Here is a 24,797-nt window from a genome sequence, read left to right as displayed (position 1 = left end):
TACATTATTCAGACCCTGATTTCTTCCAGATTTCTTAGCTTCTGTGGACAGCTTTGGGATAAGAAACACTACCAGAAAGATGAAATTTACAACAAGTACATTCTTTCCTTATTTATGGATTTCAAAGATCCAAGATATCCTGAATCTGCTTGGATTCCAGTATCTAGTATCCAGAGAGAGCCTGAACCTATGATTTGCTGGAAGCCATTCTCAGAGCCCTTGCTTAGTCTCCTGACTACTCCTCTGCCCCCAATCCTGCCTCCAATCTGTCCCTGGCTTCCTCACACTAACCATCAGGTCTTTTTCGATCTCTTCACAGACCATTGATATTTTATCTTCCCGATTCTCCAAAGACAGATAGGCTTCACTGTGCTTCCTGCTCCAGTCCTGGAAGAACGCATTGTCCAGTTCTCGGTAGGCCACCATGAGGGTGCGAAGGCCATCACTGGCAAAATCCTGGAAGACATGTGTGCACTTGGGCTGGATTAGGGCTGAGTTAAGGAATGACAGAGTAACCCCACAGGCTCCATCTGCCTGCAAGATAGTGTTTATTGGTTAATATCACAGGGCTAGTACCTAGCCTAACCAGAAAGCACTTGTTCAGTTTTCTCAGTCAGACGTCCTAAGGATGGTGCCAGCATAGCTGGGGATAAAGGCTGAGAGTACTTCTGAGAGACAGAAGATTCTAACTTCCACTTGTGGTTAGGTAATTTGCTGTGTGACCCTCGTAAAGAATGACGCCTTCTAGATTTATTTCTTGTAAAATTGGTCTAATGATTCACCCTCTAAAGAGAAGATAATGATGTCTATGATATGAGAAAGAAGAGAGTAATAAAGTACAAAGGAATTCTTATAACAAATAATCAAGGGTGTTACTGTTTTTTACAGGCTTACATTTATTTATTTTCATCTCTCCCTGCCTTCGTTCATCAAGTATTCAATGGGCATCTCAAATAGCAAATTTGCGTATTTGTCTACAGCTGGGTGGCTCAGTTAATTAGTCATTGCCAGTAGTGTTAATGAGGCCACTGCTGAAATGCTCTCTGGGTGAGTCAGCATCTTTTGCTCTTTGGCCACCAATATATCCTAACCACGCATAGCTAACTATCTTACGGAAGTATGCTCTTGGTTATAAGGAAAGCTAGGTGAGAGTGTGGGTAGTTTAGGGCACAATTCATATTTAACTGAAGGAGGGTTAGAAGCAGATTTTGTGTGTTGAGAATTGCACATGAATAACAATTCTACATAATCACTGTTTTTTTTTTTTTAGATGCTGCACTGTGCACGGCACGTGGGATCTTAGCTCCCCGGCCAGGGATCAAACACGTGCCCTCTGCAGTGAAGGTGAAGTCTTAACCACTGGACTACCAGGGAAGTCCCCATAATAACTTAATAGTGAGCTTCAAAATAATTCACTTTGGCATTATAAGAGCAAAGAGAAACAGAATTTATCATCTTGATATTTTGTTCTTAGTTCTCTGTGTAACTCCTGAGTACTTCATGTTAGCTGTCAGGTAAAATTAATATAAGGCAGTATCTGCAGAGAATGCTATCTCTTAAACCTCTGTATTCTTGGCAGATGAAGCTATAAAAAAGAAGGCTGAGAGAAGATCTCAAGAGACTTCTTAAGAAGGAAATATCTCCATACTGTTTTCCATAGTGGTTGTACCAGTTTATATTCCCACCAACAGTGTATGAGGGTTCCCTTTTCTCCACATCCTCTCCAACCGTTGTTATTTGTCTTTTTGATAATTAAAAATAGAATCACCATATGATCCAGATCCAGCTATTCCACTTCTGGGTATTTATCCAAAGAATATGAAATCACTAATTCAAAAAGATACATGCATCCCTGTGTTCACTACAGCATTATTTACAATAGCCAAGATATGGAAACAACCTAAATGTCCATTGATGAATGGAATACTACACAGCCACAAAAAGTAGAAATCTTGCCATTTGTGACGAGATGGATGGACCTTGAGGGTATTACGCTATGTGAAATAAATCAGATAAAGAAAGACCAAACACCAAACGATTTCACTTGTATGTGGAATCTAAAAAACAAACAAACAAAACTCATAGATACAGAGAACAGATTGGTGGTTACTAGAGGGGAAAGGGGTTGGGGGGGGTGGGTGAAATAGGTGAAGGCAGTCAATTGTATGGTGATGGGTGATAACTAGACAAAGTGGTGATCACTTTGAAGTGTATACAAAAATCAAATTATAATGGTGTACCCCTGAAACTTATATAATGTCATCTACCAATTTTACCTCAATCAATCAATCAATATATATATATATATTCAGCAATTTAAAATTACATCAGCCATTTTATAAATTTATTTATTTTATTTTTGCCTGTGTTGGGTCTTCGTTTCTGTGCAAGGGCTTTCTCTAATTGCAGCGAACAGGGGCCACTCTTCATCACGGTGCACAGGCCTCTCACTATCGCGGCCTCTTGTTGCGGAGCACAGGCTCCAGGTGCGCAGGCTCAGTAGCTATGGTTCACGGGCCCAGCTGCTCCGCGGCATGTGGGATCTTCCCAGACCAGGGCTTGAACCCGTGTCCCCTGCATTGGTAGGCAGATTCTCAACCACTGTGCCACCAGGGAAGCCCCAACATCAGCCATTTAAAAAAAAAGAAGGAGGGCTTCCCTGGTGGCGCAGTGGTTGAGAGTCTGCCTGCCAATGCAGGGGACATGGGTTCGTGCCCTGGTCCGGGAAGATCCCACATGCCGCAGAGCAGCTGGGCCTGTGAGCCATGGCCGCTGAGTCTGCGCGTCCGGATCCTGTGCTCCAAAGTGGGAGAGGCCACAACAGTGAGAGGACCATGTACTACAAAAAAAAAAAAAAGGAAGAGATATGGCAGAAACTGATTTTGCATGATACTGATAAGAGGACTTGGCAAGCTTAACAATATACTGACAGATTCTTAATCCATTCAACAAATACTTTAGCAGCCTGTGTTAACATTACTTTTTACTTATCCCTTACTAGTATGTTTTTTTTTTCTCTTGTGGTGGGAAAACTGGGGCCCTGGGGCCAAATTATGACTGCTGCTTGTTTTTGTGTGACCTGTTTGCTGGATTCCTGTCTTAGAGGGCTTGGAGCTATGCTTCTGCATGAGTGGGTTTCTGGAACTTGACTATTATAGGTGTATCCTCAGTGGTTAATAGATTGTAGTGTTTTAGGCTCCACTATGAGTATCTGTTAAGGTTGGAAGCAGGTCAAAAGATCTGAAATAGTTTTATGACCCCTCTTTGAAGCCAGTCTGTGGAAATGCTCATTGAGAAGATACCCTAATTCATGAGTTCTAGAAGGTTAAAAGACAAGTTTTCAGAGTAGCCCATAAAACACACACACACACACACACACACACACACACACACACACACACACACCAAAAAAGCAAAACTGTGGCCTCAGGAAACCAGTATAAGACATAAGAGTTGTCCAATGTGGGACGCTTCAATGACTTTTTCAAAAACTTGAGATACAATGTATGTACCATAAAATCCACCCTTTTAAAGTATACAATTAATTGGTTTTTAAATATATATATTCATAAAGTTGTGCAACCATCACTATGACCTTATTCCTTATTTTCATCACCTCCGAAAGAAACCCTGTACCCGTCAGCAGTCATTTCCATTCCATTTTCTTCTAGCCCCTGGTAACCACTAATCTACTTTCTGTTCTACGGATTTGCCTATTCTGGACATGTCATATAAATGAAATCGTAAAATATTGGCCTTTTGTGACTGGCTTCTTTTTCTTAGCATAATGTTTTCAAGGTTTATCCACATTGTAGCATTTATAAGTATGTCATTCCCTTTTGTGACTGAATAATATTCACTGTACAGATTTATCATATTTTATTTACCCATTCATCCATTGATGGGGATCTGGGTTGTTTCTACTTTTGTGCTATTATGACTAATGCTGCTATAAATATTAGTGTACACGTTTTTGTGTGAATATAAATGTTCATTTCTCTTGGGAATATACCTAGGAGTGGAATTGCTGGGTCATATGACAACTCTATGCTTAACTTTTTCAGGAAATGCCAGACTGTTTTACAAAATGGCTGCATCATTTTACATTCCTGTCAGCAGTGTATGAAAGTTACAATTTCTCTATATCCTTGGCAGTGCTCATTGTTGTCTGGTCATCTTTTCGATTTTAACTACCCTACTGGTGTGAAGTAGTGTCTTGTGATTTTTGATTTGCTTTTCCCTGATGGCTGACACTGAACATCTTTACATGTGCCTTCTGGCCATTTGCTCTCTGACTTCTATGAGTTAATGTGGGGCCAAGCCAAAATGGCCCTAATAAAATAGCATTTCCTCCAACCTATTTCTTCTTCAAAATATTTTTCTGATCTGCCCTTTCCCCATCACATCCCCTGTCCTGTTCTCCCAACCCTTTATATGTCCAGGTTTAAGGGTAGAAACCCCAACAAGCATGAATCTGGTTTTCCCTTCTAATGTCAGCAGACTGAAGCCAATCCCTCTTTCTGATATATCTCAGGTCCCAGAAGGTGGAAGTGGGGTGGGGTAGGTAGGTACCCATGGGGATTCTAATCCTGTAAATAACATAGGACAGTGTCAAACAGTCCTCTACACAGCCCAGGCCTGGTGCCTTCTGCTCTGTACCCTAAAAGCAGTCTTTTCCCATCATGGCTGGTGGGGTGGAGCCTCCCATACCAACAGGCCCTATTCTTTCAATTAATTAATTAGTTAATTTTTGACTGCGTTGGGTCTTCATTGCTGCACGCGGGCTTTTTCTAGTAGCGGCGAGTGGGGGCTACTCTTCGTTGTGGTGTGCGGGCTTCTCATTGCGGTGGCTTCTCTTGTTGCGGAGCACGGGCTCTAGGGGGTGCAGGCTTCAGTAGTTGTGGCACGCGTGTCTGCATTAGCAGGTGGATTCTTAACCACTGTGCCACCAGGGAAGTCCAGCAGGCCCTATTCTGAAGCAAATTCTAGATGTGACCACAGGACCTTCCGAGCCAGGAATCATAGAATGAACTGTTCTGACTGTGGTAAGTGCTCCCACAACACAATCCTCTTCATGCCCCTGGGATCCTGGGCCACCCAACTCCTTCACACAGAAGGTGGCAATGTGGTCAGTGAGAATCCCACAGAATGAGGTAGTTTTTATTCTTCTATCAATTAAAGAGACACAGACACCTATGTACCCCATACTGAAACACACTGACATGGGGACATATATATGGACACACATCCAGATACACAGAGCCATCCACAGCTTCCCTCCCCTGCAACCTAAACACTTACATCTAAATGTTCCATGGTCACATCTCTGAGGGATCTACAGGATGGATGAAGTAGCTGACAGAGGATCGTGTCTGCACCCTTGCAGAATAACATTACGCGATCTTCAGGTGTCCTCACTAAGGATAAGCAAATTAAGCAAAGTAACCATATAGGTCCATTGTTACAAGAACTTGTCTGGGCCACTGAGAGATGGCAGGAGGCTGTTCCCATGACATTTGTTTCTGACACCTTTGGGGGCTAAGCACTCAATGAGTAGTCACACAGGATGAGTGATGTGGTGAGGGCTGGCGAGAATGAGAGAGGACCTTTTGGAACCAGTTTTTCCATGGGTTCAGTATCACCTATGGAAGACTCTGATACAGAATCACATTTAGCTTCTCAAGTCCAAGTTCCAGACCAAGGCCCACACCTAATAAGGACCAAGGATGAAAAATGACTTCCTCTTCAGCCTGAGGCCCAAACTAACTGAGAGAAAGATAGTATTAATTTCCTCTATATTGTCTGCCCCCATTTCTTATTCCAAGTTCAGGCTTTATGGGTTTATTCTCTGTTCTTATCTTGGCTTTGAAGGTTCTGACAAGCTACTATCCAGGATCACTAAATAAGGGCCCTAGCACGTGGCAGTAAGCTCACATATGTGTATATGAGAAAATATAAAGGATTATGAGAGGGAAAGTGGGAATGGCTATGTATTTGTATTTGAGGCAGAGTGCCTGTGAAATGGCATGTGGGCAGGAGAAAACATTTGTGTGTAGATAGAGGAGAAAGTCAACGTGTGAATGTATATGAAAGACAAATAAGGGGAGAGGGCCAACTAGGAGGGGCACCCACCAATAACAGACATCCTCTTGCGCACACTGTTGAAGTCCAAAATAGCCAGTAGTTGGTAGATTCTGGTTTCCCCCATTTCGACTACCATGATTGTCTCAGACGTGCGGGAACGGAACACAAAGCCAAAGTTCCTGGCAGCAGTGACCAGGGCACCTTCATCTGGGGACTGAGCCTGGTAAGTCAGCTCACCTGGCAGGAGAGAAGAGAGCAGCCAGAGCCCCTAGAGATGTGCAGATGAAGTCCACCCAGAAGTGAGATTGTCTTCCAAGTGGCTTACATAAAGATGGAGCCCAGGAGGGGACATCTTTCTTCAAAATTTCCACCCAAGCCTGGCCCTAAAAGGCCAGGTTGCATAGAACAGGTCAGTTTTTTCATTCTTTCCAATATTCTCAACTCATTTCACAGACCTGAGTTAGTATTACAGAAGTACACGGAACATGTGTACAAACAAACGAAACATAGGCAGTTGCCTTCCAACTTTAGCGGGTAAAGATGGCTCGGGAGATTGTTAAAAATGAAGGTTCCTGGGCCCCACCCAAACTTACTGAATCCAGAATCACAAAATCTGGGAGGATGGCCCAGGAAATTGAATTTTAACAAATCTCCTGAGTGAGTCTCATGCATATGGTCCTACATAAAGTGCTCCTGCATAGGACTGGCCGCACTTTGATGAACACTGCTATAAGGTAATAAGATTGATAGTTTAGTAAACAATTAAAAAAATATATATATGAATGAGTATTGTCACCTTTGAAACTCTCACCCTGGGAAGGTAAATGACTTACTCTGTTGAATCAATCTTTCAATCTGATATTACTCAAGACATTTCTGGAACTCCTCTTTTAGAATAATCCCCATAACCTGAGATATATTTTAGATTATTTCTCTTTTGAAGGTTAATTTGATTTTTAAAAACAGTTATACATCATCAGAATCTTATACTTGTGAATAAGGTAGGTGGGGGAGTATAATTTTAAGTCAGACATAAGATGTGTCTATGGGATAATAAGATTTACTTTCTTGTGTGTTTCCTACCTTGTCACTCAAGGCAGTAAACATAGACAAGTCCAAATATGCTTCAAGTAATACCAACTTGTTGGAATGTCAGACCCGGAGAGGCTTGTGGAAGGGTGGGAGCTCATGGGGCCAGAAGACATGAGATTTGGGTTCTTATCCCATTTATACCTTTCTTAGCTATAGGATTTTAGTCGTCACAATGTCTTTTTTTAAAAATTAGGGTATAGTTGCTTTACAATGCTGTGTTAGTTTCTGCTGTACAGCACTTAATTTCTTTTAGCTTCAGTTTCCTTTGCTATAAAACTAGGATCATTTTTCTTGTTCTGCAGAGGGCTGTTGTGAAGATTGTGGAAGGTAATATAAATGAAAGCAACTTGTAAAATTATAAAGTGATGTACAAATATAAGGTGTTACTCATGGTGGTATTATATTAAGACTACATTGACTTTGAAGGATGTGATTTACTTGGCTGCCTAAATTCTTGTTTGTTAAGGAAAAAAGTCTTCTTAATTTAAAATCAGTAATTTCTGAAAAATATTTTGATAAATTCATGGATGACATAGTCATATTTGGTTACTAAAGAAATTAGGGCATATGGGGATACCTTTAAATTGTGAAGCAACAAGAGGATGACTCAACTCATCCTTCAGGAAGTCTTATCAGAGGTAGTGGGGTTGATCTTGGCAATAAATCAGATAAACTCTGTGACAGAATATTACAGAGTCTCAAGATCCGAAGCTCGCTAGATAGCACCAAGTTTGACCCCTATCCAATGAATGAATCTTCTTTACGACAAAGATGTAAAGATATATTCAGTGACTAGGAGCCCACTACTTATCTTGACTATCCGTTCCATTGCTGGACAGCTCTTCCTATTAGAAAGTTCTTTAGATTAAGCCATTACAAACGATATCAAACCATCCCCCCCTCCAATCAGCCTAGACTCTATGACATATTCTCAGTCCATGAGGTCTCAAGCCCCTTCTCACCTTCTACTTTCTCTTCTGGTATCACGGTATGACACAATGAGAGTGACAGGAAAAACAAGTGTACCCAGCGATCTCCCCTTTTCACTGCTTCCACCAAAGTCTTGTCATAAAATGAAAACTTAGGATCAGCCAGTCTGTTGTAGGAGAAGTCGACCTTTTCTGTTTTCTGGAACACATAAGCCAGAACAAACAGCAGCTTGACACTTTATAGAAGGTCGACCTGGGGGCAATTTCTGGAATGTGATGAGAACTCTTAGGAGGATGGGAAAAGAAAAGCAAGATAAGTGAAGGAGACCCTGTGCTGGTTTCTAAGCCTCTGTAGCTCTGACCTGGTCCATCCACTCACTTGGAGAAGATCCATCACACAGGAGACAAGCTAGCACTGCTTGGCAGACCCTTCTTGCCCTCTTTCTACTCCAGCTATCCTGAATGATTAGTGGCCATCTTCAGGCTCTATTCTTCCAAGTCCCAAATCCATGATAAATCAAACCTGAGGACATGAGAGAGTAACTGTTCCCTATTAGTAAATGGTTTCTGGAAAAAGTCTTGTCTCTGGCTGTCCTCTGCCTGATTTTGGGAACTGGGAAGGGAGCTAGGTACAATGACATCGCTGTGTTGCACTATCCCTATTTTACCCCACAAGGGGGCTAGAGAGGAATACTGCAAGACAGAGGCAAGGCTGTATAACAAGGAAGCTTCAGTACAGACTTCTTGTTCACAGACTTAATTTTATACCATTTTGCATACCTGATTCAGCATACCTGATTCCTTCCTGCCTCTAGTCCTCAAGGTTATTGACCCTGCCTCAATCTGTGGACCTAATATTAATATTCACTACCATTTTCCTGGCTATGAGCTTGGCTCCTTTAGATGTTGACTCACGTTCTTCATGTCAGGTAGGCTGCTGGTAGGCACCTGGGGTAAACATTCTTTTCTGGCTCAATTTGGTCCTGAGACTCTCTTATGCCCACCCTGGAGTGCGGTGTTATTAACAGATTTCTCCATCCCGTATCAGAACTCTCAAGGATATTTCACCAGTTCATTGTAGTTGTGGTGCTACCTGGGCTGGGCCCCAATGTGTCAAGTACAGACACAATTGTACTGCTTGGTGCTATGTTGGGGAAACGGAAGTTTGTAGTGGGCTATACTGGCTCTTTTCTATAACCCATCTAGAGGGAGTTTTGTCATGATAGTGAGGAAGTATGGTCAGGTCCAGAGCCAAGTCCTAGACCTGGCCAACCACAGACTTGTGAACTCTGGGAAGTTTGTGGGTTTAGTAATTTAAGATAACTCATTATATAGCATCCTCTGAGGCTCTTCTATAACTGGGCTCTTGTACTGGTATATTCTTTGAAACTTAGAAGCTGGTGAGTGATGTGAGAGAAGTTGGAGAGGTAGATATGAAGCAGATCCTGCATTACCATCTTGTATGCAATAGGGAACCGTAACAATTTTCTGCTGAAAGTCATATGATCATATAGTCCTCTGGTAGCAGCATGGAGAATATATTGGAAGTAGCAAGACGAAAAGCAAGGAGACCAGTTAGAAAGCCATTCAGTAATTCACAAGAGAAATGATAAAGTAGTGACAATAAATATTAAATTAAGGGTATGATTTGAAAATATAGAATTTGATGACATGGATATGACAAGTGAAAGAGAGAAACAGTTAAGAATAATTTTATGTATCCTAATTGGGATAGATGGTAAGACCATTCACTGAGATAGGATACCCAGCAGGAGGAGATTTTTGAAAGACTGACCTGGCGATACCTGAAGGACATAAAGGTAATAATGAAAGCAGGCATATATAGTTTTGAAGCTCAGGTAAGAGATCTGAGCTAGTTTCTAATCTCCCCTTCCAGACAAGTAATGTTTGAGAACACTGGACCAGGCTGCGTACAGGACTGAGGCAGGGCTGGCTTGGAGCTGCAGTACAGCATGATCTGAGGAGCAGTATTCATGAATTACTCTGCAACTGAAAGTTAAACACCCAGTTGAATAAGACTGAATGGCAAATCCAGGTACTAGACAAAAGGATGGAAACCGGGGGTATCAGATGAGAAGAAACGAATTCAGAATGGAGGGTAGAGGAGGCAATTGAGGATACTCTTTGAGATTCTGTGACATAGCTATAGATAGTTTTTATAGGATATCTTTAGCTTTGGTCATGGATAGGGAGGGAGCTAAAAATGTTCTTGGATATATGGATTTGGAGGTCATTAGTAAGTAGTCAGTAGTTAAAGTTAGTAAAAACACGAGACTATAAAGATGGAAAAGAGGTACAATAATAGAGCTCTGGGGGAACATCAGTACCTATGGCCAAGAAGATGAGAAAAACAATCATACAGGAAGAAAACACAAGAAGAGAGTTACTTAACAGAAGCCAAGGGACAAGAGAGCTTTAATAAAAAGTGGAGTTTTAAGTGTTAAAATCTGCAGAGAAATTGGGTAAGGACTTAACAACAAGGTAGTCATTAGTGACCTTGGCTAGTTTCAGTGGACATGATAGGACAGAGTCTAATTATATAGGGTAGAATGAGGAATGAATGAAAGGTGAGGAGTTAGAAAGACTGCTGTAATTGTCTATTTCCTTATACACTTTTCCTCTAGTCTGCCAACTCTGAAGGTAGGGAACAAATTTCCTTTGTTTTCCTTGAACCTTTAACATTTATTCAGAGTCTGACATATGGTTGATACATATGGTTGAACATTTTGGACTGACTGATGGAGTCAGAGCGTAATGCAGGATGAAGGAAAAGTTCTAACTGCTTTAAAAAATGAATAAAATAAGATAGAAACATTTATTAGTAGTGGTTACCTCTGGTTAATGGGCTAAGGGTTACTTTAACACATTTATTTTATTTTAACTTAATACTATATTTTTTAGAGCAGTCTTACATTCATAAAAAAAAATTGAGCAGAAAGTACAGAGAGTTCCTATATATTTCCTTTCTTTCCACTCCACATTTCCCCCTATTTTCACCTTACATTAGTATGGTACATCTGTTACAATTGATGAACCAATATTGATACATTATTATTAACTGAAGTCCATAGTTTACACTAGAGTTCACTCTGCTTTGTACAATCCTGTGGTTTTTGACAAATGTATAATGTAATGAATCCACCATGACAGTATCACACAGAATAGATTCACTGCCCTAAAAATCTCCTGTGCTTCATCCTTCTCTCCACCCCTCCCCAAACCCCTGGCAACTACTACCTTTTCCAGAATATCATACAGTTAGAATCATACAGTACACAGCCTTTTCATATTGGCTTCTTTCACTTAGCAATATGCATTTAAAGTTCTTCCCTTTTCTGTGTATATGTGTGTGCGTGGCTTAATAGCTCATTTCTTTTTATTGCTGAATAATATTCCATTGTATGTATGTAGTAAGTGGTGGTTTTTTTTGCCTTTTTAAAGAAGGGATAGATTTGAGCTGAGGGGAAAGAATCATATAATGGGATAAGTTTCAGATATTAAGAAACAGAGAATACAGGATTGACTGAGGTTCCTGAAGAAGTAGAAAGGCATGGAATCAGAATATATGAAGAGATTAGTATTGAAAGAAAAAGTTATACCTTTTGTTGAGACTTAAGGAAAGGGGGTAAAGGTGGGTTCTGATATTTGTACAGAAAAGGGTACTTAGCTGATAGTTTGGATTTTTCTCAGCAAAGTAGAAAACAATATCATGTACTGCACACTGGGGAGAAGGGAGTGGGATGTGGTAGAAGGCCCAAGAGTGGTGAATTTTGGAATAGCTAATATGGAAAATTAAGAATTAAGCTCACCATAAATAGATTAAAAAATTATCCAAGTGGCACTGGAAGCCCAGAAGAGTTTGGAGTCTCTGAATTTGTAATGGCATGTGATCCCCAAAAAGTGCTTGGCATTCTGAGATTAGAAACAGAGAATGGTAGATGGCTTGGTTAATTCAAGGTTGAGATTTGTTGGGCGATCAGAGAGGGGGAAAAAAGAGGGAGAACTAGTAAGGTATTGAAGATGCTTATGATCTTGGGTACAGATGGGGGGGCAAGATAAGACAGGAAGTAAAGTCACAAGGGATTGACAGAGAAAAAGGAGAACAGAGAGTTTGTAAATCTTCCTTTGATAAGAAAGCAGGTATACTAGGAATCAAGTATCAAGAGAACTGGAAAAATAAGGTTTGTGATCAGAGATCATGACAAAGGAGTTTACAGTTTCAGAGTAGTACACTTCTGGGTGGTGACATGATAACATAGAAATGGATGGTATAGATTTTTTTGAGTCCAAAAAGGCATTTGAAAGATACATTCTTTTAGACATCTGAAAGCATCTATGTTGCTAGATCATCCGTAAATAAGCCAATACCACCCAAGATGATAGCAGGGATTGGGTAGAGAGGGGAAATATGAGCTAAGGTTTCAAGGTCCTCAGTGAATGAAGTGGAGAAGCCAGAAGATTTGTAAATGTCAACGACAAGAAGAAAGAGGAATATAGCTAGAAGTCATAAGCATCACAGGAAGGAAGATTATATGAGGGAGAAAAAGTAATAGTTTAAAAGTGACACAGGATGGGCTTCCCTGGTGGCACAGTGGTTAAGAATCCGCCTGCCAATGCAGGGGACACGGGTTCAAGCCCTGGTCCGGGAAGATCCCACATGCCGCAGAGCAACTAAGCCCGTGCACCACAACTACTGACCCTGTGCTCTAGAGCCCGTGAGCCACAACTACTGAGCCCACGTGCCACAACTACTGAAGCCCATGTGCCTAGAGCCTGTGCTCTGCAACAAGAGAAGCCACCGCAATGAGAAGCCCACGCACTGCAACAAAGAGTAGCCCCTGCTCACCTCAATTAGAGAAAGCCCATGCGCAGCAATGAAGACCCAAGGCAGCCAAAAAAAAAAGAAAAGTAGCACAGGATAATGAGGACAATACCTTTGGACTTTTGGTATGCGGAGTATGAGAGATGGAGGAAAAGGGATATCCTCCGGGAAAGTCATCTTTCAATCAAGGTAGAGAGAAGAAAGCATTTTTATGAAAAGATAAGGCTGTGGGTGTTTGCTTACAAGAGATTCCAGGGATCCAGAGGAAAATGTGTTATGGTCGAACAGTAGCAAAAGGAGGAGGAAGAGAAAGGTAACTCCAGGGTAACAATTTACTCCCTAGAAGCTATAGCTTTGTTTATATTGCCAAGGTCATTAGCAAAGTCCCTGGAAGAGGATTTAAGGCAAATACCGATTTTATTCCCCATTTCCAATCTCTCTGGATAGATAAGGGTGAGCCAGTAGTTGGGAGCTGGAGTTACCTGTTTAGTACGTAAGTCAAGTGGCTAAAGGTTTGGAATTGGTTCTAGTAGGAAAGCAATAGGGTGAGTAGTATCCTGAATGTAATGGAAGAAGCCCTATGAAGGGATGCTTAAAATCAAACCCATAAACAAAAGTTGAGATCCAATACTGGAAAAAACAGTAAAATTGAACCAGCCAGAGACAGGAAGAATGAAAAGGAAAATATTCTTACAATTCTGTGGGTTAGGACTATTGAGTATGTCATAAATCCTGAAGCTATAAAGGAAAAAGACTGATAGAATTAATTACATAAATTAAAAACTTCTAAACAAAAAACTTTAAACAAAAGCCAAAAGACAAAAATGGAAAAAAATAATTGTAACATATGTGCCAGACGAAGGAAAAGTTGGTATTTTTACTATATAAGGAGCCTCTTGAAATAAGAAATAAAGGACGAAGAATATGAACAGGCAATTCACAAAAGAAGTATAAATGGGCAATAAAGTGATTGGGAAGAGGAAGGAAAATAAGCACATAAAATGATTCAATCTGATTAGTAATCAAAGAAAGGTAAATTAAATGAGATATGATTTTCACAATTAAATTTCTAAAGATTGAAATATTAATACCCAGTACTGACAAGGATACAGCATGGGAAAAGAGGAATTCTCATATTTTTTGGTGGGATTATAAATTGATGCAGTCTATCCAGAGAGCAGTATGGCACAATTAAGTGCATTAAAAATCTAGCCACCCTTTGACCAACTAATTTTACTTCCAGGACTTTATTCTAAGGAAATAATTTTCAGAAGAGGAGACAAAAATGTATGTACCTGAATGCTTATCATAATGCTGTTTATAATAGCAAAAGACAACAGAATAAAAATAGGGGATTGGCTAAATCAATTAAGATACATCAATGTAATTGGCTACGACGGCCATTCAAAATGATGATGTAGACCTAAATATACGGACACGGAAGGAGGGCCACAATATAGTGGCAGGTGAATAAAAGGAGGCTGAAAATAGCATGCATGCTACGATCCACCCATCCATCCTTCCTTCCTACATACCTACCTACCTACTAGACCTAGGTGTATATGTGTGTATATATACATATGAAAAACATCTGAAAGGGTAAATATTCCCAGATTATATACTGGTTATCTAAATGGAACTGAATGATTTTAATTTTCTTCTTCATACATTTCTATATTGTTTGAATTTTTTTTTATCATGAGCACAGATAATTTTTTAAATAGAAAAAGCCAATAAAGCTGTTTTCATTTTTAATTAATTAATTTATTTGTGTTTAAAAGAAATTTTAATAGCACTATTGAGAAAACAAATAATATTCATATGTAGAATTAGAGTTTATTCTCAAGTAATGTAATGTCTTCCGAAAAAGTATCTTAAACCACTATTCATTTGCTCTCCTAGATCATTTTTATGAGCTCAAGGATTCATCCCTTTGCTGGTTTCTTCAGACATTCCTTACTTTAAAAAAATTTATATATTATTTATATATAATCACCTTCTTATAATAAGCTATTTTCATTTAAAAACACAAACCCAAATACCCTCAGATAAACAGAGTTCATTCATATAATATTTTCTGATATTATGGGGCCAATAACAGCTGTAATATTTCAGGGGCTAAGGGAATCCCAATCTGTGTTAAAGATGCTGCTGTGCAGTGCAGCCTCACTCAGGTCCCACACGCATTTCACAGGGCGCTGTAATCACTCACCTCCGGGACTTCTACACTCTGTCCGTTCTTGTCATAGACAACACCTGTTGGTAAGTAAATAGAATACACATTTGGCAAGCGTTTTAAAGAAGGGTTTACATTTTTTTATTGTGGTAAAATATGTATAACATAAAATTTTTCATTTTAACCATTTTTAGTGAACAATTCAGTGGCATTAACATCATTCACAATGTTGTACAACCATCACCATTATATATTTCCTAAACTTTTTCAGCATCCTAAACAAAAACTCCTTACTCTTCCCTATTCCCAGCCCCTGGTAACCTCTAATCTGCTTTCTGTCTCTATGAATTTGCCTATTCTAGATATTTCATATAAGTAGAATGATACAATATTTCCTATTGTGTCTGGTGTATTTCACTTAGCATAATGTTTTCAAGAATCATCCATGTTGTAGCATGTGTCAGAACTTCATTATTTTTTATGTCTGAGTATTCCATTACATGGATATACCACCGTTAGTTTACCCATTCATCTGTTGATGGACACATGGGTTGTTTCTACCTTTGGTCTATGGTGAATAATGCTGCAATGAACACTGGCATACATCTATCTGTTTGAATCTCTGTTTTCTTTTTCTTTTCTTTTCTTTTTTTTGGTATATACCTTGGAATGGAATTACTGGGTCATATGGTAATTTAAAGGAGGATTTTTAAAAGCTTATTCCTTCTGATTCTATCATCCTAGACTTGCAGCTAAGCTCCTCGAATCCCCTCAGGCCACCTAGCTCTCAGTGCCCTATGAGCTCCTTTCCTCAAGCCAATGGTAAGAATAATGCTGCTTGGGGTGCAATTCTTCTCCTTAAGTGTGAGTGAGTTGAGGCTGGAGGCTAGTCATTTATGAGAGACTTCGCCTTTCAATCAGAAAAGTTACCCAGAGGATATGTGAAAGTAGTGCTGGAATGTTTAGGATTCTTGGCCAGTAGACAGCATAGACAGAATGGGGGTGGAAGACAGTCTGATGCCAAGCGTAGAAACACCCATGACCCTTTTCAACCTTATCCTTACCCATACAATGAGTAAGAAAATTAAGATCCTCACCCAAATCAACCATCCAAAAATAAGCTTTCAGAGTTTATACGTGTGAAAACTTGTTTGGCAGGGGTAATAGAAAATATTAGAGTGCTCTAGCTTTTTTTTAAATTTTAACTTTAATTTTTTTATTTTTAAAATTTAACTTAAAATTTTTTTGAGGTGAAATTCGTATAACATACAAGTAACCATGTTAAAGTGTACAATTCAGGGGCATTTAGTGCATTCACAAGGTTTTGCAACTATCACATCTTCCTAGTTTCAAAGCTTTTTCATAATCCCAGAGAAACACCCCAGGTGGTCTATCTTTTTAGATGTGATTGCCTTCCTTAGCTAGTTAGTGCAGTGGGCATGAATGGTCACACATATAAGGACTTAACACTATCACAAAAACAAGCTTATGCCTAAGGCAGGAAATAAATGAATAACTGGGCATGGGAGACACATCAAACTCTGAATACCCTTTGATGGCTTCTTTCTAGAGTGTATATTGGTCTGAGGGGGAATCAGGAGAATAGCAGCTTCAGAAATATGCTGGTTGCACCATCTGATTTAATGTGAGAGTAACTAACATTGCCCAGACATTGGGAATTCCTTGAGGATGGAGATTAATTCTTATACATCTTCATATTTTCAACATCCAACACAATGGATTGCATCTAAAAGGTGCTAAATAAATGCTTTTGGTTAGAACTGAATGGGCTAGGTGAGCTTTGCTTAGTGAACAGGGCAGGTTGTGAGACTAAGAAGTAAATGTGAATTTAGAGGCATATAGATTTAGAGATAGATCATTCTTGAGAACAATCTGCAAAGTAATATTTCCCCAAGACTCAGGGAAAGCAGAAAAATATGCATACCATAGAATTTCCCATTAATAGAACACTTGTTGAAAATCATGGTGTTCTGAGTCAGGGTCCCTGTCTTGTCGGAGAACACGTATTTGACCTGGCCGAGCTCCTCATTAAGGGTGGTGGTACAAGCCCGTGCTGGTGTGTTCTTTAGTTCATAAAACATCCTCCGATCCCAGTTGATATAGAAACTGTTGCCCAATCTTATTATCTCAACACTAAAGAGAAAGCAAGAAAAGAAGGGTCCTGGGTCAAAGCAGGGCAAGCAAATTCATCATCCTGGTTTCCTTCCTACCAGTCCGGTGGTAGAAATGAAAATCAGAATATCTTCCTTGGGAACCTACAATCTTGAAGGACCCTTCGTACTAGCCAACCCATTGTAATTCTGACTTTGACCATTATCACTCAAGGCTTTACTTGATTACCAGACATGCTGATTAACTTTGCTGAGGCATACTCCCTTTACAGCCTTTCTTCCAAAATTTTTGAAATTCGGCAATAATGCGAGGCCTGCCAGAGTTAAGAGCTAATTTATAAAACGTAGCCTAGGCTTAATCAGAGAGTTATTGCTGCTGTCATGTAAACTCATTGGTGGGGAAGAGAGAGAATCTTCAGACTTGAAATAGCACTTTGTTTCAGAAGGGAAAGATCTGTGAGACTCAGAAACAGCTTACAGGAGCTGACGACCCTCTGATAAATTTCTAGGCAGATCCAGCCTGCCTGTGGGGTAGCTTTTCCCTAGAATAGCCTCCTCTTCATTTTATCCGAGTTTTCCCAATTGTGTTTGTCACATTCCACTTCTGTTCCAAATAACATGCATATAGATTCTTTATGGTTAACAAGCATCTTCATTTTAAAACAGTGGAGACTTTTAAGTGGCTTCCTTCCTATCATCATTCATATTTAGTTTGTGGTAGTTTAGACTGCTTCATTAGTAATCCCTGTCTGAGACAACTGCATTGGGCAACATGGATTTTTTGTTTGAGGTGAGGGAAGAGGTGCTCAGGCCCACATTATTGACTTTATTAGTCCTCATGTGTTGAGTTTTGACCTCTCCCTTCCTTCACCATACCAGTCACCATAGCAATCTCTCTAAACCCAGACATTTAATGATATTATTTCTTTCCTTAGAAAGATCTCTGCTGCTTTTAGGATAAAACCCAAACTCCTTGGCCTGGCATTCAAGGCTCTCCTGAATCTAATCCTAAATTACCATCCAACACCTTAGTCTAGGCTACTCACTGTTCTATGACCAGATCAAGCTTTTAAAAACCTCCAAACCTTTGTACATACTGGTCTTTCTGCTTGTAATATTCTTTTCCTATTTTCTGCTTGGTAAATTCTACTCTTTTCTCAAATATCAGTTTGATTATTACTTTTTTCTATAAATCCTAAGCCTCTACAGGCAGAACCAACCTATTCCTTTTCTAGGTTCCCATAGCATTCACATATACATTTCTATTACATCATTCTTCATATTGTACCTTAATTATTTACTTAAGTATCTGTTTCCATGTCTATGTTGTAAGTTTATCTAGAGGAAGGGTTGTCTTATTATTCATGTTTCTTTCTCTGGCACCTAATATAGTGCTTGGCACATAGTAGGTGTTCAATAAATATTTATTAAATTAGTAAGATAATTTAGTTACATTGGGTGCTTTTAGGGTTGGGATGCCACAGTGCAGGGTTTAGGAAACCTGAAAAGAAGGATGCAAAAAATATGTTTGTGTGTGTGTATGTGAAAGGGAATGTTGAAAATAGAAAAAGCAGATCGGAGTACAGTAAAGACTTATTTTACCTATATTTCAATTTTTTGTTCAAGGTGCTCATGAAAAGGGGAAGGAAACATCCTTCATCTTCTCCAACTTTTGGGAACAAGAACTTAAGTCACAATTATACCTATCTACCATTTGCCACATTGTTTCTGTGGGAAAACTCATTCTGAGTTCTGAATTAACTGATTTACAAATGAATGGAATCTGTCTCACTGATAAACTAGGGGCTGCCTAGATTGTGCTTTAATATCACCAAATTTGTGTGCATTTTTTTCTAATTATTTCATGTGTTTGTTTGTCTTATTTAGTCATGTACATTATAAACTATTTGAGGGTTGGGATAATTTTCTTTTGTATAACCCACATAGTATCTAGGGTGGTATTCTGGATATAGAAAACATTTATGCAGTCTCTAGATATGTCTCAGAGTGTTTTGTGCACCAGGCACTGTGCAAAGTAAAGGGTTAAAGAGCACAGAATCTATGCTTTCTGAAAGTTCACAGTCTAGTTGGGGAATTAAGTAGGAAGTATGAAGTCAGCTTGTCCCCCAGTGGTCAAAGAAGCCTACCTGACGTAGAGGGAAATAGGCACCACGGTGTTGAGAATAATGAAGTAGGACCAGAATATAAGGATGGCAGAGACAGCTGATGAAGAGACATATTCTTTCCATGGCAGAAAATCCTGGAAGTAGTAGCCTTTCTTGCTTTCCCAAATGCAATGACCAACTGCTAGGACAAAACACATGCTGCCTAAAAACAGAAAAATCTAGAAATCAAAAAAAGAATTAAATTAACATTTCATCCAAGACGTGCTGCTTCAGTTCTACCGTTTGGAGCCTACCTCTCAAAAAAGCCTCTCTCTTTTCTTGGAGGGCAGGGGTGCCCTGACGCTCACAGTCTCTAGGCAGTAGTACACAGGACAGAAAAGAAAGCCCAGCAGGAGCCATCCTTGGGATTTTAACAGGAGATAATAGTAACTAAAATATAGTAAATATTAATTAAGTGCCAATAATTGTGCTAAGTACTCTACCTGTATTATTTAATTTAATATTTATAATACCCGTCTTTTAATAACAGACAAGAAACTTGATATTAAGAATGGGAAAGTATTTTGCCTAAAGTCATTTAGCTACTAACTAGTATGGACAGGTCTTGAACTAGTTCTGGAACCCAATCTCTTAATTACTCCATTACTGAAGTGAGGTTCTGCTTTAAAAAAAAATCTAAAATGTGTGGCATTGGCTTAGCAGCTGGGGTTGGGTGGGTGGTAAGGAAATGGATATAAAAGGCTGACAATATGGCAATCATGTTTACAGTAAAGAATATGGTAAAACTGGAAGACAGACCATGTGCCTACTGAGGCTAGAGCTCTAAGGGAAGTGGTTAGAATTAGAATATTAGTGTGTGTTGGCTGACTTTAACAAAAGAAAGAGTTGAAATAGGGGAATAACTGGCCAATTTTAAGCAGAAATGAAAAGGAATAGCATGAAATCTGGGTCATCAAAGGACTGGAAAAGCCTATTACTTTTAGACACCAAAGAGGAAAAAAGAGACAAGATTAAGATCTTAAGCAAACAAGGCCCAATAATTCTTTTCAGCTGAATAAAATGAATCAATCAGCCTGGAGGCAATGTTCAGATTAAAGATGGCACCTTTTTACCGAACCAAGATTATTGTTCTAGATAACCTCAACTTTCTTGTCATTAGGTTGAGAGAAAAGGGCATGGAGGGGAAAGGATGCAAAGAAAGAAGACAGATTTGAGAAAATCTGTTTAGAAAAGAACTTTGGGGAGGAGGGGATAATAATCCTGAACTCATTTTACAAAGCCAGCATTACTCTGGTACCAAAGCCAGAGAAGGACACTATAAGAAAAGAAAACTACAGGCCAATACCCCTGATGAATACAAAATTTCTCAATAGCAAACCAAATTCAACAGCATATTAAAAGGATCATACACCATAATCAAGTGGGATTTAGACATTAATGAAAGAAACTGAACAAGACAAGTAAATGGAAAGATATCTTATATTCACAGATTGGAAGAGTTAAGCAATGTTAAAATGTCTATACTACCCATGCTATCTATAGAGTCAATGCAATCCCTATCAAGATTTCAATGGCATTTTTTATAGAAATAGAAAAAAAATCCTAAAACTTGTATGGAACCATGAAAGACCTCAAAGAGCCAAAGCAGTCTTGAGAAAGAAGCAAGGTGGGTGCATCTCATTTCCTGATTTCAAACTATATTACAAAGCTATAGTAATCAAAACAATATGGTACTGGTATAAAAACAGACATATAGACCAATGCAACAGAAATGTGAGCCCAGAAATAAACCCATGCATATATGGTCAACTAATATTTGACAAGGGAGGCAAATGGTGTTGGGAAAACTTGATATTGACATGCAAAATAATGAAACTGGACCCCTATCTTATACCACTCACAAAAATTAACTTGATATGGGGCTTCCCTGTCCCCAAAAAAAAAAAAAAAAAAAAAACTTGATATGAATTAAAGGCTTAAGTGTAAAACCTGAGATCATAAAACTCCTAGAAGAAAACATAGAAACATAGAGAAAAAGTTCCTTGACAGCCATCTTGGCAATGACTTTATAGATATGACACCCAAAGCACAAGCAACAAAAGCACAAATAAACAAGTGGGATTACATCAAACTAAAAAGCTTTTGTACAGCAGAAGAAACAATCAACGAGATAGAAAGGCAATCAGTGGAACGGGAGAAGATTTTTGCAAACCACATATCTGATAAGGAGTTAATATCCAAAATATATAAGGAAATAACTCAATAGCAAAAAAAAAATTCAATTAAAAAATGGGAAAAGGTCTTGAACAGACATTTTTCCAAGGAAGATATTCAAATGGCTGGTAAGTACATGAAAAGATACTCAACAACACTAATCATCATGTGATGCTCTTGGTGGGAATGTAAATTGGTACAGCTACTTTGGAAAACAACATGGAGGTTCCTCAGAAAATTAAAAATAGAACTACTATATAATCCACTTCTGGGTATATGTCCAAAGGAAATTAAATGACTCTCTTAAAGCGATATCTCCACCTCATGTTCACTGCAGCATTATTTACAATAGCCAAGACAGGGAAATAACCTAAGTGTCTATCAACAGATGAATGGATAAAGAAAATGTGACACACACACACACACACACACACACACACACACACACACACACTACAATGGAACATTATTCAGCCATGAAAAGAAGGAAATCCTGTCATTTGAGACAAATGCCCAACTCTCCAAAAAACTGCCAAATGCTTTCCAAAGTGGCTGTACAATTTTACATTCCACCAGCGTCACATGCCCACATACCTGCAGAGAAGACACGTATGATGTTATTGTGAACCACTTCTAAGTCTACTCAGGGGTCTTCAAACCTGTGCCCTTTATCACAAGGTGTGAATTCCTCAAAGCAACCCATCCCCACTGCTAGAAAATTTTAGGTCTCATCTTTGAGTCACTGATAGAAAGTCTTTGGAGACAAGAGTATGAAGGTAGGAGGAGAAGATCTAACTGGGACCATTCTCAGAAAATGAGATTTAAAAATCCTTATTATGAAAAATTTCAAACACATATTAATGTATATAAATACTATAATGAACCCCTATGTGCCCATCACCCAGCTTCACCAATTATCAGTTCGTGGCCAGTTTTATTTTATCCCAAACCACCTCTTCCCCTGTCCTCCCTTTTATTTTAAGCAAATTTCTCACATTATATAATTTTTTTTGCAAACAGTTTAATATAGCTCTTTAAAGGATCTTATTTAAACACATAATCACAATACCTTTATCACTTAAAAAGTTAGTAATAAATCCTTAATATCATTCAATATTTGAGATTTGAGAGTTGAATAAGGGATGGAGGAGAACAAAACAGGAGGATCAAGATAAAAAAGAATAAAATCTGCTTTCATTCCTAGCCTGATGCAGATTCATACTGAGTAGTTCCGCTCTTTGTGATGAAGGTTTCTTTGGGGCCATAAAACCCTTCTTAATCTTACTCCTCCTTCCTTATGCTTCTTTTTAATGGGTCATGTGAAAGCATGGCTTATCCTCATGGTTCAGATTAAACTTCAGTGATGAGTTCTACTGGCTTTGCTTCCCCTTTGGACAGTCTATGTGGCCAATATTAAACCTGAGACCATATTCCTCTACCTGCCACTTCTCCAGGCCCGACTCCATCAGCTCCAGTGGGAAAAAGTGGGGAAGGTAAAATGATTATAATAAACTATTATTATTTATTTATAAATATAAATTTATTTATAATCTATTTGTTTATTATAAATTATTAGAATAAATAATTTGATACCTTCTGAAGCTGTGGGAGAAAATTACTGAGTGAACTTCAACACCCTTTCTGCTCCATACCTGTTGCCTGGATAATTGAGTATTACCCATCAATCATTTCCAGTGCTGTGCCATCCCTCCATTTTTAGACTATGAGTCCTCCAGAACCAGATCCTTCTGTTCAGATTTTTTTTTTAATTTAATTAATTTTTGGCTGCGTTGGGTCTTTGTTGCTGCCTGCAGGCTTTCTCTAGTTGCGGTGAGCTGGGGCTACTCTTTGTTGCGGTGTGTGGGCTTCTCATTGTGGTGGCTTCTCTCGTTGTGGAGCACGGGCTCTAGGTGCACAGGCTTCAGTAGTTGTGGTGCACGGGCTTAGTTGCTCCGCGGCATGTGGGATCCTCCCGGACCAGGGCTTGAACCCGTGTCCCCTGCATTGGCTGGTGGATTCTTAACAACTGCACCACCAGAGAAGTCCCTTTCTGTTCAGACTGAACCAGCAGAAAGGAAGTCGGCTTTATCGGACCAAGATCCTGAGAGCAGGGCCTCTCCCCCTTCAGAGAGGCCTTCCGGGGCAGTACACAGTCTGCTCTTTCCTCATTCCTAGAGCTTTTCCTGCCATCTTGAGGCTTTCTAAACCCTTGCAGATGTTCTCTTTCTTAAGAAATATTCATGTTGTGATGGAGTTTATTGGTACTTAGCCTAAAGCTTCACTTTGCTTCCTTTCTATAGGAAGAAAGAAACAAGAAATTGGTTTTTGCTACAAACCCCAGATGTTACTTGTTTATTACAAGAGCCAGTCAGACCCAAGAAGACCTGTGTGTAAAGAGTGGTTCCAGTAAAGGCTGAAAGAGATACTCAGTTTTGTCAAGAACTAAGGCCATTGCTGGTCACAGTGGAGCTCCCAGGCATCACAGGCAGTCTGTAAAAAGAGAGTACTCCTTGGTCCTTTGGCCCTTCACCTCTGTGCTTTTCATTGTGCCTTACCCAAGAAGTATATCCTGGATTTCTGGCATCATTCAAATTTCAAGCACTGTGCCCCACAAATACATCCTACTTAAGAGACTAGGGTTCACAAAGCATTGTCATTGTGAGCTCTGGGGAGATCTGGGGAGGGGGAAAGGACCAAACTCCAGCTCCCCTGTGGGCTTATCAGGAAGGAGTTTTACTAAACATGCTTCCTGTGTCTGTCAGATTTTCCCCTAAGAATCATTTCCAAAAATGGGAAAAAATGAAGTGTTTAAATCAGGAAGGATTTCTGCTTCAGCTTTGAGAAATGACAATGCATTATATCTAACTACACTGACAATGTCTTGGCAAAAATACCACATAAACAAAACTGCTGAGCTGTTAAGAACATAGCTAATTCAAGAACATTTCTTTATTTAATAACCATTCAAAAGCTATTTCCTGAGAACCGTTTTGTGCAAGGCACTCCCAAGAATATAGAGATGAATATGGCATAATTTCTACCTTACAGGCTCATAATTTGGTAGCTCAGGTATTCATTCATTTTTTTCACTAACTCAACACATAATAATAACACAGTTTTTTCACTAACTCAACACACATAACTCAACAACATAATAATGATGCTCCCATTATGTGTCAAACATAATTCTAGGGGCTGGGA

At 39.3% G+C, this 24,797-nt stretch overlaps 1 protein-coding gene across 1 annotated transcript in view; it reads right to left on the bottom strand.

The window, feature by feature from the left end:
• The window catches only part of LOC112411726 (phospholipid-transporting ATPase FetA-like), a 108,506-nt gene that overhangs the window by 11,646 nt on the left and 72,063 nt on the right, over positions 1–24,797 (bottom strand). Inside the window, exons 13-19 of the mRNA XM_024763014.1 lie at positions 19,404–19,600; positions 17,070–17,278; positions 15,161–15,204; positions 8,139–8,304; positions 6,133–6,321; positions 5,302–5,417; positions 292–456 (exon numbers count right to left, since the gene is read on the bottom strand). Of these exons, the coding sequence (XP_024618782.1) occupies positions 292–456; positions 5,302–5,417; positions 6,133–6,321; positions 8,139–8,304; positions 15,161–15,204; positions 17,070–17,278; positions 19,404–19,600 (1,086 nt within the window). The remainder of the gene's footprint in view (positions 1–291; positions 457–5,301; positions 5,418–6,132; positions 6,322–8,138; positions 8,305–15,160; positions 15,205–17,069; positions 17,279–19,403; positions 19,601–24,797) is intronic.

This window comes from Neophocaena asiaeorientalis, unplaced genomic scaffold (assembly GCF_003031525.2).
Source record: "Neophocaena asiaeorientalis asiaeorientalis breed wild unplaced genomic scaffold, Neophocaena_asiaeorientalis_V1.1 scaffold449, whole genome shotgun sequence".
In the NCBI taxonomy this organism is placed as follows: domain Eukaryota; kingdom Metazoa; phylum Chordata; class Mammalia; order Artiodactyla; family Phocoenidae; genus Neophocaena; species Neophocaena asiaeorientalis.
This window is presented reverse-complemented; position numbering and strand designations above follow the sequence as displayed.